Source organism: Hemiscyllium ocellatum, chromosome 11 (assembly GCF_020745735.1).
Source record: "Hemiscyllium ocellatum isolate sHemOce1 chromosome 11, sHemOce1.pat.X.cur, whole genome shotgun sequence".
NCBI lineage: Eukaryota > Metazoa > Chordata > Chondrichthyes > Orectolobiformes > Hemiscylliidae > Hemiscyllium > Hemiscyllium ocellatum.
This window is the reverse complement of record NC_083411.1, coordinates 46,306,579-46,323,705: the sequence shown is the minus strand read 5'-3', so window position 1 is coordinate 46,323,705 and position 17,127 is coordinate 46,306,579. Positions and strand designations below refer to the sequence as shown.

The 17,127-nt window shown below is 42.9% G+C and overlaps 1 protein-coding gene across 1 annotated transcript in view; it reads left to right on the top strand.

Annotated features, from left to right (window-relative positions):
• The window catches only part of LOC132820192 (sodium- and chloride-dependent neutral and basic amino acid transporter B(0+)-like), a 114,156-nt gene that overhangs the window by 35,925 nt on the left and 61,104 nt on the right, over positions 1-17,127 (top strand). The window contains exons 8-9 of the mRNA XM_060832161.1: positions 8-236; positions 14,614-14,739. Coding sequence (XP_060688144.1) covers positions 8-236; positions 14,614-14,739 — 355 coding nt within the window. The remainder of the gene's footprint in view (positions 1-7; positions 237-14,613; positions 14,740-17,127) is intronic.

Below are 17,127 nucleotides of genomic sequence, written 5' to 3'. Positions count from 1 at the left end.
TTACCAGATCTGGAAAGATGCCGCAACACAGATTTTCTATTCTCTTGCATTGGGTTCTGGCAGTTTAATAACTCTGTCATCCTACAACAAGTTCCACAACAACTGTTACCGAGACTCCATCATTGTCTGCATTGTAAATTGTGCTACGAGTGTGTTTGCTGGATTTGTCATCTTCTCCATCCTTGGACACATGGCTCATGTACAAGACAAGCCTGTTTCAGAGGTTGCACAGTCAGGTAAACTAGAGCTGGTAAAAATATCAACTCGGGCCGCACAACTTTAATCTGTTCTCTGAAGTGAATAACTAACACCTGAGAACTCTGAGAAACCTAGCAGGTAATATTGGTGGAGAGAGAAACAGTTAATGTTTCAAGACCGGTATGACTCTTGTTAAATGAATTATCAATTTTATATGATCCACTTTACAGACACCATAATCAGTACTCAAAATCAAAGTAAGACCTTTGGTGCCAAACGGTGTTTGCATTCTAACATTTCATATAATGAACTAACCGATGCTTGGTTAATAATGGCTAGTGATCGAAGCTGTGCAATGGTTTGGAATGAATCAAGAGTGTCAGAACTATTTATTCAGCCTTTGCCCCATAAGTTTGAGAAAATGAGATGAAAAGCAGGCTGCATATGAATATAATCACCTGCAATAATTTATGTGTGAGTTTCAAACACTTGGAACAAATCAGGACTTGTTAAAGATATGTTAGCAAACTGTTCAATCCAGTTGCTAGTATAGTTTGGACTTTGTGGGGTGTGCACTGCTTGGATGAAGGACCCATAACTCTATAACAAGCAGGATCACAGAAATAAAAAGATACAGATCAGCTCTTTGAAGAGATCCAGTTGTCACATGCTTACAAAAGAATGGTGGATTCCAGCGTGGGTCAAGAGCTTATTTGTTCCCACGAAGGAGTGGGAAATCTAAGGGTCTTTAAAATTGATTGGATGTCTGGAGGTTGGATGTCTGCCATTTTGCCACTACCAATGATATTGTATTTGAGTATGTGGCAGCTGACCTCACCCCTCTCAGGCTGAAAGAGGCCCTTAATTGGTCATTTGATGGCCAACTAAAGGCCTATTGGGCTGCTGTATAAGAAATGATACATCCACACTAGAGTAGCTTCACCAATGAAAAGATAAATGATTGTCTCTGGGAGGAGCTAATCAGTTCGAAGTTGGTCAATGTTGATTCTACACCAGTTCGTTCAATAATCTACTGCAATGTAGCATAGAACTATTATTATCTATCAGGAGGCAACAATGTCTCTTATCGAGTATTAATCTAGTGAACCAGCTTTAAACTAATCTTACTTGTTAGCTAACCTTTCCTATAATAAATGCCTCTTCATTACCCAAGTAAAAGCCCACTTTGAACTGAAAATGTAATTTAATTTTTTTTTACTAAGCTGTGAGCCACTGGTTGGCAACGCCAACATTTATTGCCCGTCCTTAAACGCTCCAGATAAGGTAGTGATGAGCTGCTTTCTTGAAGTCCTGTAATTCTTAAAATGTAGGAGCACCCACAATGCTGACGTGGAGGGAGGACCAGGATTTTGACCCAGTGACAGCAAGGGAACAGTGACATATATCCAAGTCGGGAGGGAAGCATGTAGGTGTGACGTTCCGATGTATCTGCTACTCTTGTCCAACTAGATGGTCGTAGTTGCGGATATAGAAAATGCTGGCCATAGTGCCTTTGTGAATTACATAGAACATAGAACATTACAGTGCAGTACAGGCCCCTTGGCCTTCGATGTTGCGTCAACGTGTGGAACCAATCTGAAGCCTATCTATCCTACACTATTCCATTTTCATCTAAATCTTTGTCCAATGACCATTTAAATGCCCTTAAGGTTGATGAGTGTACTATTGTTGCAGGCAGGGTGTTCCATGCCCCTACAACTCTCTGAGTAAAGACACTATCTCTGACATCTGTCCTATATCTATCAACCCTCAATTTAAAGCTATGTCCTCTTAAGCTAGCCATCATCATCCGAGGAAAAAGGCTCTCACTGTCCACCCTATCTAACCCTCTGATTATCTTGTATGTCACAATCAAGTCACCTCTCAACCTTCTTCTCTCTAACAAAAACAGCCTCAAGTCCTCAGCTTTTCCTCATAAGACCTTCCCTCCATACCAGGCAACATCCCATTAAATCTCCTCTGAACCTTCTCCAAAACTTCTACATCCTTCCCATAATGTGGTGACCAGAATTGGACGTAATACTCCAAGTGCAGCTGCACCAGAGTTTTATACAGCTGCAGCATGACCTCGTAGCTCTGAAACTCAATCCTTCTCCCGAAAAGCTAACACACTGTATGCTGCTTTAACAACCCTATCAACGTGGGTGGCAACTTTCAGGGATCTCTATACATGGATACCAAGATCTCTCTGCTTATCTACACTCCAAGAATCTTACTATTAGCCCAGTACTCTTTATTCCTGTTGTACCTTAAAAGTGAATCACCTCACATTTTTTGGTATTAAACTCCATTTGCCATCTCTCAGCCCAGCTCTGCAGCTTGTCTATGTCCCTCTGTAACCTGCCACATCCTTCAGCACTATCCACAACTCTGCCAACCTTTGTGCCATCCACAAATTTACAAGCCCATCCTTCTTCAGGAATGCCCAAAACGTTGAATTTCCTGTTCCTTGGATGCTGCCTGACCTGCTGCGCTTTTCCAGCAACACATTTTCAGCTTTGATCTCCAGCATCTGCAGACCTCACTTTCTCCTCAAAGATCTTAGCAAACACCTTACTGAAATCCATATACACTACATCAACTGCTTTACCCTCATCCACCTGTTTGGTCACCATCTCAAAAACTCAATAAAGTTTGTGAGGCACAACCTACCCTTCACAAAACCTTGTTGACTATCCCTAATCACTTTATTCCTCTCTAGATGATTACAAAACCTATCCCTTATAACCTTTTCCATTACTTTACCCACAACCAAAGTACCGTGGTTGTCTCTACCCCTCTTCTTGAACAAGGGGACGTTTGCTATTCTCCTGTCTTCTGACACTATTCCTAGACAATGAGGACATAAAGATCAAAACCAAAGGCTTTGCAAATTCCTCTCTGGCTTCCCAGAGAATCCTAAGATAAATCCCATCTGGCCCAGGGAATAATCTAATTTCACACTTTCCAGAATTGTTATCTCCTCCTTCTTGTGAACCTCAATCCCATCTAGTCTAGTAGGAGCATTCTCCTCAACAACATTGTCTTTTTCCAGTGTGAATCCTGATGAAAAATTTTCATTTTAACACTTCCCCATGTTCTCGAACTCCACGCTCAACTTCCCACTAATATCCTTGATTGGCCTTAATCTTTCCCTAGTCATTCTTTTATTCCTGATATACCGATAGAAAGCTTTAGGGTTTTCCTTGATTCTACCTGCCAAATACTTCTCATGTCCTTTCTTGGCTCTTCTTGGCTCTCTCTTTAGGTCTTTCCTGGCAAACTTGTAACTCTCAAATGCCATAACTGAGCCTTGACACCTCATCCTAACATAAGCCTTCTTCTTCCTCTTGACAAGAGATTCAACTTCTTTAGTAAACCACGGTCCCTCGCTCAACCACTTCCTCCCTGCCTGACAGGTGTTTACTTATTAAGTGTTGTTGGAGCTGTGCCCGTCCAGGCAAGTAGAGAGTATTTCATCACACTCCTGACTTGCAGCTAGGCACAGAAGAGACTGTAGGTAAGTTATGGAGAGTTTAAAGCTGAGGTAGATATGTTTTTGTGAATCAAAGTTTTTAACGGACATGGGTCAAATACAGGTATCTGGAATTAGGCCACAGATCAGCCACAATCTCAGTGAATGACAGAACAGGCTCAAGGTGCTTGAATCCTGGTCCTGTGTACTCATTGCAATTTAGCGGTTAATCTTCCAGCACTTAAGGCAGCCCCAAGGTTCCGATTGTATTGAAGGAAGGATTGGTTGCAGAACATGCAGCCAAAGAGGATCGTAGCACAACTAGTTCCCATCGTTTCTGATCAGATGGCCAGCACTTCATGCTGGCAAGGTAATCTGCCTCAGAGGGGTGAAAACCATAATTACAGTGAATTAATTACTTTAACAATGCAAAATTGAGCTGTGACATCTAGGGGCTGGTTTGATGCTAACTTTCTAGTGTGTGTGCTGAGCCACAACTTCCTGACATTCTTCTTGCAGATCCCATTGTGAATGGTCATTGGAAGTTGCTCTGGCAGGTAGTTCGAGAAAAGGTCTGTGTGACACTGCAGTGTAATGTAGTCTACATACCCAGTCAGACCATTCAGGTATTCTATATTTGAGATGGCATTGCTGTGGAATATCTCTGATATTAATGGATTGATGAACTGGGACCCTGATATTAACCAGATAAAGTGTTGGCAGAATGTCAGTCAACGACACAGCCACTTGGTTATAATTTTACCTGTGATCCAATCTGCACCAAAGCACATGATGGAGGCCTGCAGGAGACAATCACTACTGCAACATTTAAAGGACAAATTAAAAGAGAAAAATTGAGGTAGCCTAGGTTGGGAAGGAAAGAGCAGGAAATTCCAGAATGCAGTTGTGACTTTCGAAGTGTCCACCACAGTTCAGTGCCACCTCCCTCCACACACTGCTTGGGGCTGGGAGAAGGTGGGAAGTTGTTTCACAGCAACGAGAGGAGAAATCTTACTGTCAAGATGCAAGCAGCAGGATTTGCTCAGATGGTCAGCAGCAGGAGAGTCACGACAAGCTCCTGAATTCAGCATAGGAAACGGAGCGTAATTGCACATTCACCAACCTCTCACTGTTGACATCATTGTCACCCCCTCACTCTGCTTCCTGCAGCCTACGGCATCACCTCACTATAACATACCCTGCAGTTGCACCCATCAAAGTCTATGCATTTCCTCACATCCTTAATTTTTCATTCTCCTCTGTCACTTGGTCTCATCCTCTTGAGTATCTTATGTCTCATGTACTCACTTCAGTAGGCATGGCTACAGAGTGTTCCATGATATGCAAATCTGTACAGCTTGTTTTGTTTCCTTTGTTTTAAAGTGAAACAGTTGGTACATGTACCACCATTTAAGAGCCTACTGATGACTGTGGAACCATTGCTAATTGTTTTAAAAACCCATCTGCTTCACTAATGCCTTTTAGGGAAAGAAACTATCATCCTTACCTGGTCTGGCCTACAAGCAACTCCAGCCCCATAGCAACGTGGTTCACTCTCAACTGCCCTCTGGGAAATTAGGGATGGGCAATAAAATCTGGCCTGGTCAGTGACATCTACATCCCGTGAATGAATAAAAAAATACAACTTTATTGAACACTTTATCAAGGAAAAACAGTATTTAGCAGACTACTATTGTATATTAGTTCAACTCTATCAATTTCTTCACAGGACTTTTCAGTAAATAGTCTTAAATCTCTAAGTAACCAGTTTCAAATCAACACTAGCTATCTACTTCTGGCACACATTTCCAATACCCTATCCACAGGGCCCTATCGCTATATCTGAACTGTTTGTTGGTTTGCTGGTTTCCATTCACTAACGTTGAGACAGGTTGTTCCTCAGTTTTCAAAGGTTGGCTGATGTTTCAGGATCTGCGGTCATCAATTTGGGCTTCCCCTCTCACCTAGGGCTTGTTCTGGTCTTTGGATGGTCTCACCACAGTCATCTCTCTGTTGAAGAAGGTGCAAAAAGCAGAGTAAGCCAAAGGTCTCTTTTATTCCCCTCTTAGTGCTGTTCTCAATGACTCTGTGGCCCATGTCCAACACTAGCATCAGTTGGGACGCAGGAAGATTCATTGAGGTGACACTTTTCCATATTTGGATGGAGCAGAACACGGTTTTGAACCTTCAACTGTCAAGTGCTGTACTTGTCATGCGATGTCTCTGGCCTCCTACTGAGCTGGACACCACCAAGTCTGTGTAGCAGTTTTCTAACAAAGCAGTTTCACTGGAAATGGAAACAACGGTTTGTTCTGAAACAATGTGGACGTTAGCACTTGGCCAGGCAGCTCCAGGCCTGTCTGGGTTTGACAGGAAGTTAATTGTCCATGGCCTGAATATATCAGGGTTCTCAGCCGACACATTGACTCTCCACACCTGATGAAAGGCTTTTACCTGAAATGTCGACCCTCCTGCTCATCGGATGCTGCCTGACCTGCTGTGCTTTCCCTGCACCACACTTTTCGACACTGATCTCCAGCATCTGCAGTCCTCACTTTCCCCTGGCTGCATGAATTGCAAAATTAATTGCTAAGTTTAAAATCGGCTTCCACATTTCAACTTTAATCCGTGCTCTTGAAAAACAAAGCAATATTTCAATGTATCAATACATCAATCCTGGAGATCATTTTGTTTTAGTTTTTTTGTGTGCTCCAACTTAAAAATTAAGAACAGGAAAGCTTTAATCAAGATGAAGATTTGTTTATTAAACCACTATTGCTAACAGTTGCTCCATTAAAAAGCAATATAGTTGTCAGCTACAATGCAGATTCAAAGACTAAAAGAAGTACAGATAAAAGATACACTTCTTTAAAAGAAGTGTGTCTGTTATTTTTATTGACTCATGGACTCAAAGATGTTTCGAGCATAGAAGGAGTTATTTTGATCCTCATGTCTGTACTGCTCTGTCTGCTTACTCTCATCCTATTTTCTAGCTTTTGACCCAAAGCACTGAAGGACATGGTAACACAAATAAATATCTAAATATTTCCTAAATATTTAGTGGGCGGCACAGCGGCACAGTGGTTAGCACTGCTGCCTCACAGCGCCAGAGATCTGGGTTCAATTCCCGCCTCAGGTGACTGACTGTGTGGAGTTTGCACGTTCTCCCCGTGTCTGCATGGGTTTCCTCTGGGTGCTCCGGTTTCCTCCCACAGTCCAAAGATGTGCGGGTCAGGTGAATTGGTTATGCTAAAATGCCCGTAGTGTTAGGTAAGGGGGTAAATGTAGGGGTATGGGTGGGTTTCGCTTCGGCGGGTCGGTGTGGACCTGTTGGGCCGAAGGGCCTGTTTCCACACTGTAAGTAATCTAATCTAAATGGAGATTTACTCTCTCACCCATACAACCCCACTCTCTCACCCTCGTGGCTCTTGAACCACCAGATCACACCGTTTATCTGTGCCTAGCTACATCCAGTCTGAACCCACTCTCTAAGTCACTGCTGCTCTTTCCCCGGTGCCCAGTGCCACATTCCAAACCCCTCCCCCTTCACATCAACCATGAAATTTGTCATTGCATGCACAAGAATCCAACATCATACTGACCCGTGATATAACGCAGAGGTGCTCCCCTCATCCTATGCTAACCTTCAGAAGTTCCATAAATTCCAGGACCCTTTTGGGCCAGCATTCACCTCCTTTTAAACCTCTAACTTCTGCATCACTGAAATGGCAAAGTTAGATTAGTTAGCATCAATGGCCTCCATCTTTGAGCGGTAAGCAGTGCCTAGGCATGTTCACTCTGCATTTGTTGCATATGTGCAAAGAAATATAACTGAGGTTTTCAAACCCATGCTTCATGTATTTGCCCCTTCAGTTTCCTAAGGTCCAGCAGACGTGGATCCTGTGTTTTCAATAAGAAAGTGACATTGATTCCACCCGACCCAGTCATTTTTCTAGTAGCATTTGCATCTAGAGAACAGCAAGTGATGGCCAGAGACTGTGGCTATTGGTGGACACCATCAGCACCAACCTCTGCCTGGTCATCAGGCACCCCTAACCCTAACACTAACCCTAAACTTAACCCTAACTCTCATGTCCCCTTTTACCTTGCTCTATCACACAGCATATTTGCACTCATGTGGAAACCCATCATATTGAACTGCACCTCCAACTCTTCGCCTGTTCCCTCAGCCCCAGTGTTATACCTGAATGATGCCCATTCTGGTTCTATGTACTCCACTTGCTGGTGCATTTGGATTGTGCCCTGGGTTGCTTTTCAGTGCAGAGACATATGGAGGTTCCTCAGCTAGTATGAACTGAAGTTGTCAGGTACGAACATCTACGTCTGACCGTTCGGCATGTTGGTTCAGGCAGAAAGCTGAATATTAATGAGGTGAGCTGTGGCATTAGTTACATGTTTAAAAAGCAATAATTCCTCTTAACCAGCAACTCTGCTCAGCAAATGCCGGAAAAGATGCAGCGAGTTGCTCTGTTTGCCTGATTCCGCTGTACATCTCACCAGAGCCCATGTTCCTCAGACATCTGTAAGATTTCACCTTGCGACTTTGCCTGGAGATGTAGACAAATAATCAGGTTTGCACCCAACTCACTCGAAAGGAAAAACAGGCAGCTGATAGAGGCCGGGGCAGCTTTTGAGAGTCTGTGATGAAATACGCAGCTCATTTTGAAGTTCTACTCAACCGGAAATGCATTCAGTCAACAATAAGGAGAGGCGCTGAACATCAGCATAGAATATGCACTGACAGTTATCACCCCCCAAAAAACAGAATGCAATTACAGAGAAGATGACAGAGATGTAAGGCATTGCAATGATGTCTTTTGCCAGGGAGATCTATCAAACGAGGTTACAAACTGAATGCATTCATTTCTTGGCTCCATTTGCACTGTCTCTTGATGCCCCAAATCCTTGCCAGAATTGATAGGACAGCCAACATCTCAGCTTTATAATGCTGGATTGATTTGCAGGAGAAAGTGAGGAATGCAGATGTTGGAGATCAGTGTTGGAAAGTGTGATGCTGGAAAAGCACAGAATCCAAGGAGCAGGAGAGTCAATATTGCGAACATGAGCCCTTCATCAGGAATTCCTGATGAAGGCCTCACGCTTGAAACATGGATTCTCCTGCTCCCCTGATGCTGTCTGACCAGCTGTGCTTCTCCAGCACCATACAATTCTGCCCTGATTTGCAGGAAATCTCCCACTTTTACATGGAGCTATGGCACGAAGGAAGCAGTAAAAAGAGATGTGGAGATAGTGACTCAGCTTAAAGTATTTCTACATCTCCCTCATTTCCCTCTTACCCAATAGTACCTCAGTGAAATATAACCTGCCTTGACTTCTAAGGGCTCAGAATGCCCCTGCATAGATGAAGCTGAACTAGGTATTGCTGAGGCCCTTTCCAGCTGCAAAACTCAAAAGTTAGCAACCAAGAGCAATGAGGACATGGACCTAACCAGTCTGCACAACCTCCACAGAGCAAAGGAGTTAAATGAAGAGCATGGCATTATCGTTGTACAAAGCTATACCTACAAGTGGTTGAGAAAATGCATTGTTAAGATCCTGTTGTGTAGTCAGAAATAATACCAATTTATATTCTTTTCATTATGGTGATGACACCAGCCTACTCGGTTGAATCTCAGATGGCGACAAAACAGACTACAGAAGGGAGGTTGAAGATCTGGAAAAATGGTGCACTGAGAACAACCTAGCTCTCGATGCTGGCAAAACCAGGGAACTCATTATCAACTTTCGGTGGGATGTTACTCATGTCCCCCTACACATCAACAGCACAGAGGTGAAACAAGTGGAGAGTGTCAAGCTCCTGGGAGCGGTCATCCACAACAAGCTTTCTTGGACTCTTCATGTGGACGCACTGGTTACAAAGGCCCAACAATGTCTCTTCTTCCTCAGACAGCTGGGGAAATTCGGGCATGATGGCAAATACCCTTGCCAACTTCCTGAAGAAGGGCTTATGGCCGAAATGCCGATTCTCCTGCTTCTTTGATGCTGTGCTTTTCAACTTTTATAGGTGCACCATCGAGAGCATTCTGTCTGGATGTATCACTACCTGGAATGGCAACTGTACCATCCAAGATCAGAGACAGTTACAGAGAGTGATGAACTCGGCCCGGACAATTACAAAGACCAACCTCCTATCTATAGAATCCATCTACCAGGCCCATGTAAAGGCTGCCAGCATTCTCATGCTTGAAACATTGATTCTCCTGCTCCCCTGATGCTGCCTGACCAGTCAAGGATCCATCCCACCCTGGCAATGCTTTTCTACAATCTCTACCATCGGGGAGAAGGTAAAGAAGCCTGAACACACGTAACAGCCAGTTTCAAAACAGCTTCTACCCTACTGTTGTTAGAATACTGAATGGACTCACAAACTCTTAAGATCTGCCTGTACCTGTGTTTTTGTTTTTGCCACTGTTTACCTATTAGTTACTTATCTATGCTACTTAACTCTGTGATCTGCCTGTATTGCTTGCAAGGGAAGGTTTTTCACTGTGTCTCGGTACATGTGACAATAAATTCAATTCAATTCGATTCAAATCAATTAGCTTTGCAATCTTCTTATCTCTGCTTTAAACCTTATACAAGATAAAAATAAATTTATTCAAATATTTATTCATGGGATGTGGGCATCACTGGCTAGGCCAGCATTAATTGTACATTCTTAATTTCCCAGAAGGCAATTGAAAGACAATCACATTTGAACGTAATACGTTAGCATGGATAAATGGTACATAACTAATAGAAGACAGAGAGTTGGGACAAAGATGTATTTTCAGGATGGTGATCTGTAACCAGTGGTGTCCCATGAGGATCAGTGAGGGGGCAACAATCACTTACAATCCAAATGAGTTTGTTGAAGAAAGTGGATGCATTTTAGACAAGTTTGCAGATGACACAAATAAGTGATGTGGATTTGCAGTCATCTTTTTGCTGCACTTGTTGACTGGCCATGAGGAAACCTCAAACGTTATGTTTGACCATCTCTGGAAGTGTGAGAGGCTGAACTGTTCAGGGTATAAGAGAACAGAACATGTACTAGAAGGCTGTAGCTACTGCCATCAGCTGGCAAACACCTGAACTGCCCGAAATGTTACTGTTCAGTCCTGTCTCAAGGACACAACATCACCGCCATGTAGCCGATCCCACCAAGGGCGTGCAAGTCCTGGGCCTCCTCCACCGCCAAATCCTAACCACCTGATTTCTAGACAAAGACCACCTCATATTCTGCCTTGTGACCTTCCAACCACACAGCATCAACATTGACTTCACCAGTTCCCTCATCTCCCATCCCCCACCTTATCCCAGATCCAACCCTCCAGCTTGGCACCACCCTCTTGAACTGTCCTACCTTTCCATCTTCCTTCCCACCTATCTGCTCCACCTTCCACTCTGACCTATCACCATCATTCCCGACCTTCATCTACCTATTGCATTCCAAACTATCTTCCCCCGAGACCCAAACCCCTCCCATTATCTCTCAGTTCCCTTGGGCACACACCCCCCCAACATTCCCGATGAAGAGATTATGCTTAAAACATTGACTTTCCTGCTCCTCAGATGCTGCCTGACTGGCTGTACTCTTCCAGCACCACATTTTTTGATTCTGATCTCCAGCATCTACAGTCCTTACTTCCTCCATGTCTATCTCTACCTGGATTATGCAAAGCTATTCAGTGAGCTGTATTCCTCTCTCTCAGCTAATCCCCTCTCACTACACAACTCCCCTCATCACTGCTAGCCAGTCTGCTGTTTAATCTGTTCATCATGCCAATGAACAGCAGGCTGTTACCTGTGCCAGTGTTGGGGATATTGGAAGATAGCTACAATCCCACCCATCCTTCTGTGATTCAGAAAATCACCAAAGTGTAGAAAATCATCTCTCACTGAATGTGAACAAACTGACATTTCCTTGGGTTTGATTTTGCTCAAACTGGAACATGCAGGAAATCAGAGAAACCCATCGAACTGATGCAGAGTTTGAAAGCGTGTATAAATAACGCAGTCAAATTTGCGATTAAAGTCCTTTAATGGGCAACCCAGCTCTCCCTGAGCATTTGTACAGATTAGTTTATCACATTGCAGTTAAAGCCAGGTGTTTTTGGTGAACTCTAATTTCTATCTATAGCCCTACCCACATTTTCATTTTCTTAAATCCCCTCTATGTGACTGATGAATAAATGTTTTCTTCACATAACTCCCACCCATCCTTTCTTCACATGCAAGTTGCAGTCTTGATTCTTCGAGGGTCATTTGCCCAGACTCATGTTGTGATATTACAATGAGACAAGGCGAGAAGGTAGGCTGAACTGCTCACTGTTGATGTCCACCTGAATAACATGCTATCTGTCTAAATAGTGAGCTATCCATCTCCCATTGGCAAGAAGAAATCTGCCATTTTTACCTGGTTTGGCCTACATGTGACTCCATACCCACAGCAATGTGTTTGACTTTCAACTGCCCTCTGGGCAATTAGGGATGGGCAATAAATGCTGCCTAGACAGTGATACCCTCATTCTTTGAATTAACAATGAAAGTAAAACCACCTCTCCTCTCTTGCTTTCCTGTTTTCACTGGTTGGAAAACATAACACAAGCTGGTTCCTGAACTCTGTGGGACCACATGCTCAGAATTCTGCACATTAATGTGGGATTGACAGACAGATGCTGTGATTGTGAGGATTCTGACCACCTCAGTGAAAGCAACTGAGTCAAGAAATCGTTCAACAGATGGCCAGGCCAAGCCAGTGTGAATGATCCTTTTGAATCTCCAGAACAGTGGTGAGGAAATCCCTCCCACATTATACACCAGACAGATTACAGAAGGAACAGGTTTGAACGAGGCTTTTCTTTTGTCACCTTGCTCAGTGATGTGGAAGTTCAGGGGTCAACAAAGTTAAAAAGCAAACAACACCAGTTTATAGTCCAAACAGGTTAACCTGTTGGACTTTAACCTGGTGTTGTGTGATTTTTAATCTTGCTCAATAAAGAGGGACTCAGCAACACATTTAACTCATAGATCAGATTTACTGTGTCAATGCCTGAAAAGAACTACTGTTTATTCTTCCCTGTGTGACAGACTAAAAACAGGGAACTGACGCAGAACTTAAATAAACAACCCCTTCTTTATTTCACTATTTAAATATCAATACTTAATATAAAACACACGTTCATTATAACATTTCCTTCTTACTTCATCTAATGTAACTTCAACCTGGACTCATTTCATTTAACTTCACTTCACCTTACTTTACTTAATCCACATTTAACCCTAAATCTAACTTGAACTCAATAAATTTGCCTTCGATCAAATACTATCTCAATTTGAGTGAAGTGGCCAGCTTTGTTCTCCATGTTATTCCTGCTTTATGGTTCTTTGTTCTCTCTGAAGATTACTTCAGGGCACATGCATTTCCAATATGGTATGGAGGATTCTTAGAAAATCCTTTTATTTCGCTAACTTTTATCCCAAAAATGTGCTCAGTCTCCAGAAAGTTCTCTGGCACTCAGCCAATGAATCAATCAAATCTTGATCACGTTGTCCAATGCCAGCCAATGGAATTTGCTAGTAAACAATTCCCAATTACATACATCAAGCTATAAACAGCCAAATTCCATTCTCCATGTAAGTGAGCATGTTTCGAGACCAATAGGACACTTACCTTATTTGGTCAACAGAAGAAACTGTAGGTGCTGGCTGCAGTTTTAATTGAGGTCAGAGTATATTAGCTTGGCCAAAATTCCCAGCATGCTTGATTGTAGCTCAACCAGTCTCATAGTCATTTCTGCTGCTGGTCACCTCACCACAGGGCTTCCTGTTGATCCTGAAGCCTCCCAAGTGAAATGCATCACAAACAAAGACCTCTCTCTCTCTCTCACGGGTAAGTATTTGAATTCAGTCAAACTAACTAATGCTGTATGACTAACATTACACTGTACAAATAATTAAAATTTCACCTGGGTAACATCAGTTCTGTGGTTAACTGTTGTGCTATTTCTCTTTTCTATTCAAGAAGCTGAACTGTAAAAAAAAATTTAAAAAATTAAGAGACACAGCAACATGTGCTAAAAGATTAATCCAAGGGTGAATCTGTACACATGTACCCCGATCCCATAAATCATCCCACTAGTTAGATACTTTGTTAGTGTTAACTTCCTTTTTAATCTCTTCAGTTCTTTGAACAACTTTAGCAAATGTTCGATGGGCATTAAGTTTTAATTTCTATAAGATTTTCTGGGAAAGGTTCAATAGCAATGTTGGGTTTCTCGAGATAGTTACTCAACATTCCTTTTAAATCACCTGCAACCCATTTGTGTTTATCACTTAACTCTAAAATCCTATTCCAGCTGGTGTTTGAGGTGTAAAGCAAAGACAATGTTGGTAATATTACATCTTAATGCACCCGGATGTAGGTTTGCTCGCTGAGCTGGAAGGTTCCTTTTCAGATGTTTCGTCACCATATTAGGTAACATCTTCAGTGAACCTCTGGACAAAGTACTGCTGATGTTTCCTGCTTTCTATTTATATGTTTGGGTTTCTTTGGGTTGGTGATGTCATTTCTGTTTTTCTTTCCTCAGGGGTGGTAAATGGGGTCCAAGTCAATGTGTTTATTGATAGAGTTCCAGTTGGAATGCCATGCTTCTAGGAATTTTTGTGCGTATCTCTGTTTGGCTCGTCCTAGGATGGATGTGATGTCTCAGTCGAAGTGGTGTCCTTCCGTATTTATATGTAAGGATACTAGTGAGAGTGGGCCATGTCGTTTTGTGGCTAGTTGATGATACTTGGCAGAAGAGTTTCTTTTATCTCTGCAAGAATTTGTATGATCCTGTGATTACATCAATTTTCAGCATTTCTCTCTTTTCAGCACTGTTAGTTACATAATGTCAATTCAATTCATTCATCAGATTTTGGTTTGGTCTTCATTGCCTACCCAGAGGCCCTTGCACAGTTGCCATGGGCGCCGTTATGGTCCGTTTTATTTTTCCTCATGCTGTTCACTCTGGGACTCGACACTCAATTTGCGACTGTGGGTAAGCATCATCTTTGCTTAATTTCACCAAATGCCCAACCATTTTCATTCAAGTGAAAGTATGAAAGAAATAGAAAATATTTGCTTTATAACATACAGTGAGAAAGTTTCTTTGCGGATGACAAATGTTCATCGTGTTTTTGTACCAATTTTCTGCTCACTCTCCTCATGAAATGGGATCGTACTTCTGCGATAAAAGGTCATAGTCCTGTAAAGATTACCATAATGTTGCATTGAACGCTGCCTGGTCCGATGCTTTCACACAGACTTTGAGTAGAGGCAGTGCAGATGGGCATCAGTTCCTGAAAGGAAGTAATGTGTCCTGCTCAGATCGTGATAGTCCTAAGTTAATGCAAACTGCATCTGTTGCTGTCACGTAATAAACTCTCTTTTTATGCAAGGGAAGTGTGTCAAACCTTGCCCATTTAGACTCACCAGTGATCTACCCTCTACTATTAACAACTAGCTAAGCCCTAAGCACAACAAAGACAAAGAAGGATTGGTGGCAGCAAATTACAGAATTAAGTATATAACATGATGGGGCAGGCTGAAGAAGAAAGAAAGAAATGACTTTTGAAAATAGAAGTTATTTTACCACAGTAAGAGCATTGTCACTTTAAAAAAGATACATAATCTGGAGATGTCAGAGATGGACTGAGTGGCTAAAGCCAAAAATCACACAATACCAGGTTATAATTCAACAGGTTTATTTGGAAGCATTAGTTTTCTGATCACTGCTTCTTCATCAGGTAACTAGTGGGGCAGGATCATAAGACATAGAATTTATAGCTAAAGATCACAGTGTCATGCAATTAAAATGATATATTGAACAAACTTAGATCGTTGTAAAGTCTTTAATCTTTTAGAATGGGTTGCAGATTTTGGTTCATTAATATGTAAATCCCAGAACTTCTTTCACGTTGCATTCTCGAGATAACTTAAGGCACACAGAACAGCCACGGGGACCAAATTTGCATCCCAATATGCTAACATTTTCATGCACAAGTTTGAACAAGACTTCTTTGCTGCACAGGACCTCCAACCAGAACTATACACCAGATATATTGACGATATTTTCTTCCTCTGGACCTATGGTGAGGAGTCACTGAAACAACTGCACAGTGATATCAACAAGTTTCAGCCCACCATCAAACTTACTATGGACTACTCGTTAGTATCTGTCTCATTCCTGAAAACATGCATTCCCATCAAGGACAAACACGTCAGTAACTCACTCTGCTGCAAACCCACGGATAGTCTCACAATGCTGCATTTCTCAAGCTTCCACCCTAAACATATCGAAACAGCCATCCCTTAAAGATAAGCCCCATATATACACAGGATCTGTTCAGATGAGGAGGAATGTAATGGATACCTCAAGGTGACCTCATACGAACAGGGTATGATGCTCAATTCATCGATCGCCAGTTCTGACATGCCACAGGGAGAAACTGTAATGACCTCCTCAGGAGACAGACACAGGATGCAACTGATGTGTTACCCTTTATTGTCCAGTACTTCCTGGGAGCGTAGAAACAATGCCATGTTCTTCGCAGCCTGCAACACGTTATCAATGAGGATGAGCACCTCGCCAAGACCTTCCCTGCACCTCCACTTCTTGCCTGTAAACAACTGCCAAACCTTAAACAGACCATTGTTCACTGCAAACTGCCTGGCTTTCAGGACAATATCGACCACAACACCATGTAACCCTATCACGGCAACCACTGCAAGATGTGTCAGAGTGTCGACATGGATATCACCATTACATGTGGGGACACCACCCACCATGTACACAGCATGTGACTTGGCCAACGTTTTCTATCTCATACACACAGGCAAGGATGCCCTGAGGCTTAGTAAATTGGCGAGACCAAGCAGAGGCTACAACAACGGATCAGGGGACACCGCACAATAATCAACAAACAGGAGTGTTCCCTCTCAGTCAGGCAACAGTTTAGCAGTCAGGGACATTTGGCCTCAGACCTTCAGGTGACCATCCTCCAAGGCGGACTTCGGGATATGCAACAACGCAAAGTTGCCGAGCAGAGATTAGATTAGATTACTTACAGTGTGGAAACAGGCCCTTCGGCCCAACAAGTCCACACCGACCCGCCGAAGCGCAACCCACCCATACCCCTACCTAACACTACGGGCAATTTAGCATGGCCAATTCACCTGACTCACACATCTTTGGACCCGGAGGAAATCCTCGCAGACACGGGGAGAACGTGCAAACTCCACACAGTCAGTCGCCTGAGTCGGGAATTGAACCCGGTTCTCAGGCACTGTGAGGCAGCAGTGCTAACCACTGTGCCACCGTGCCGCCCATATAGGCTGATAGCCAAGTTCGGTACCCATGAGGAAGGCATCAACTGGGACCTTGTAT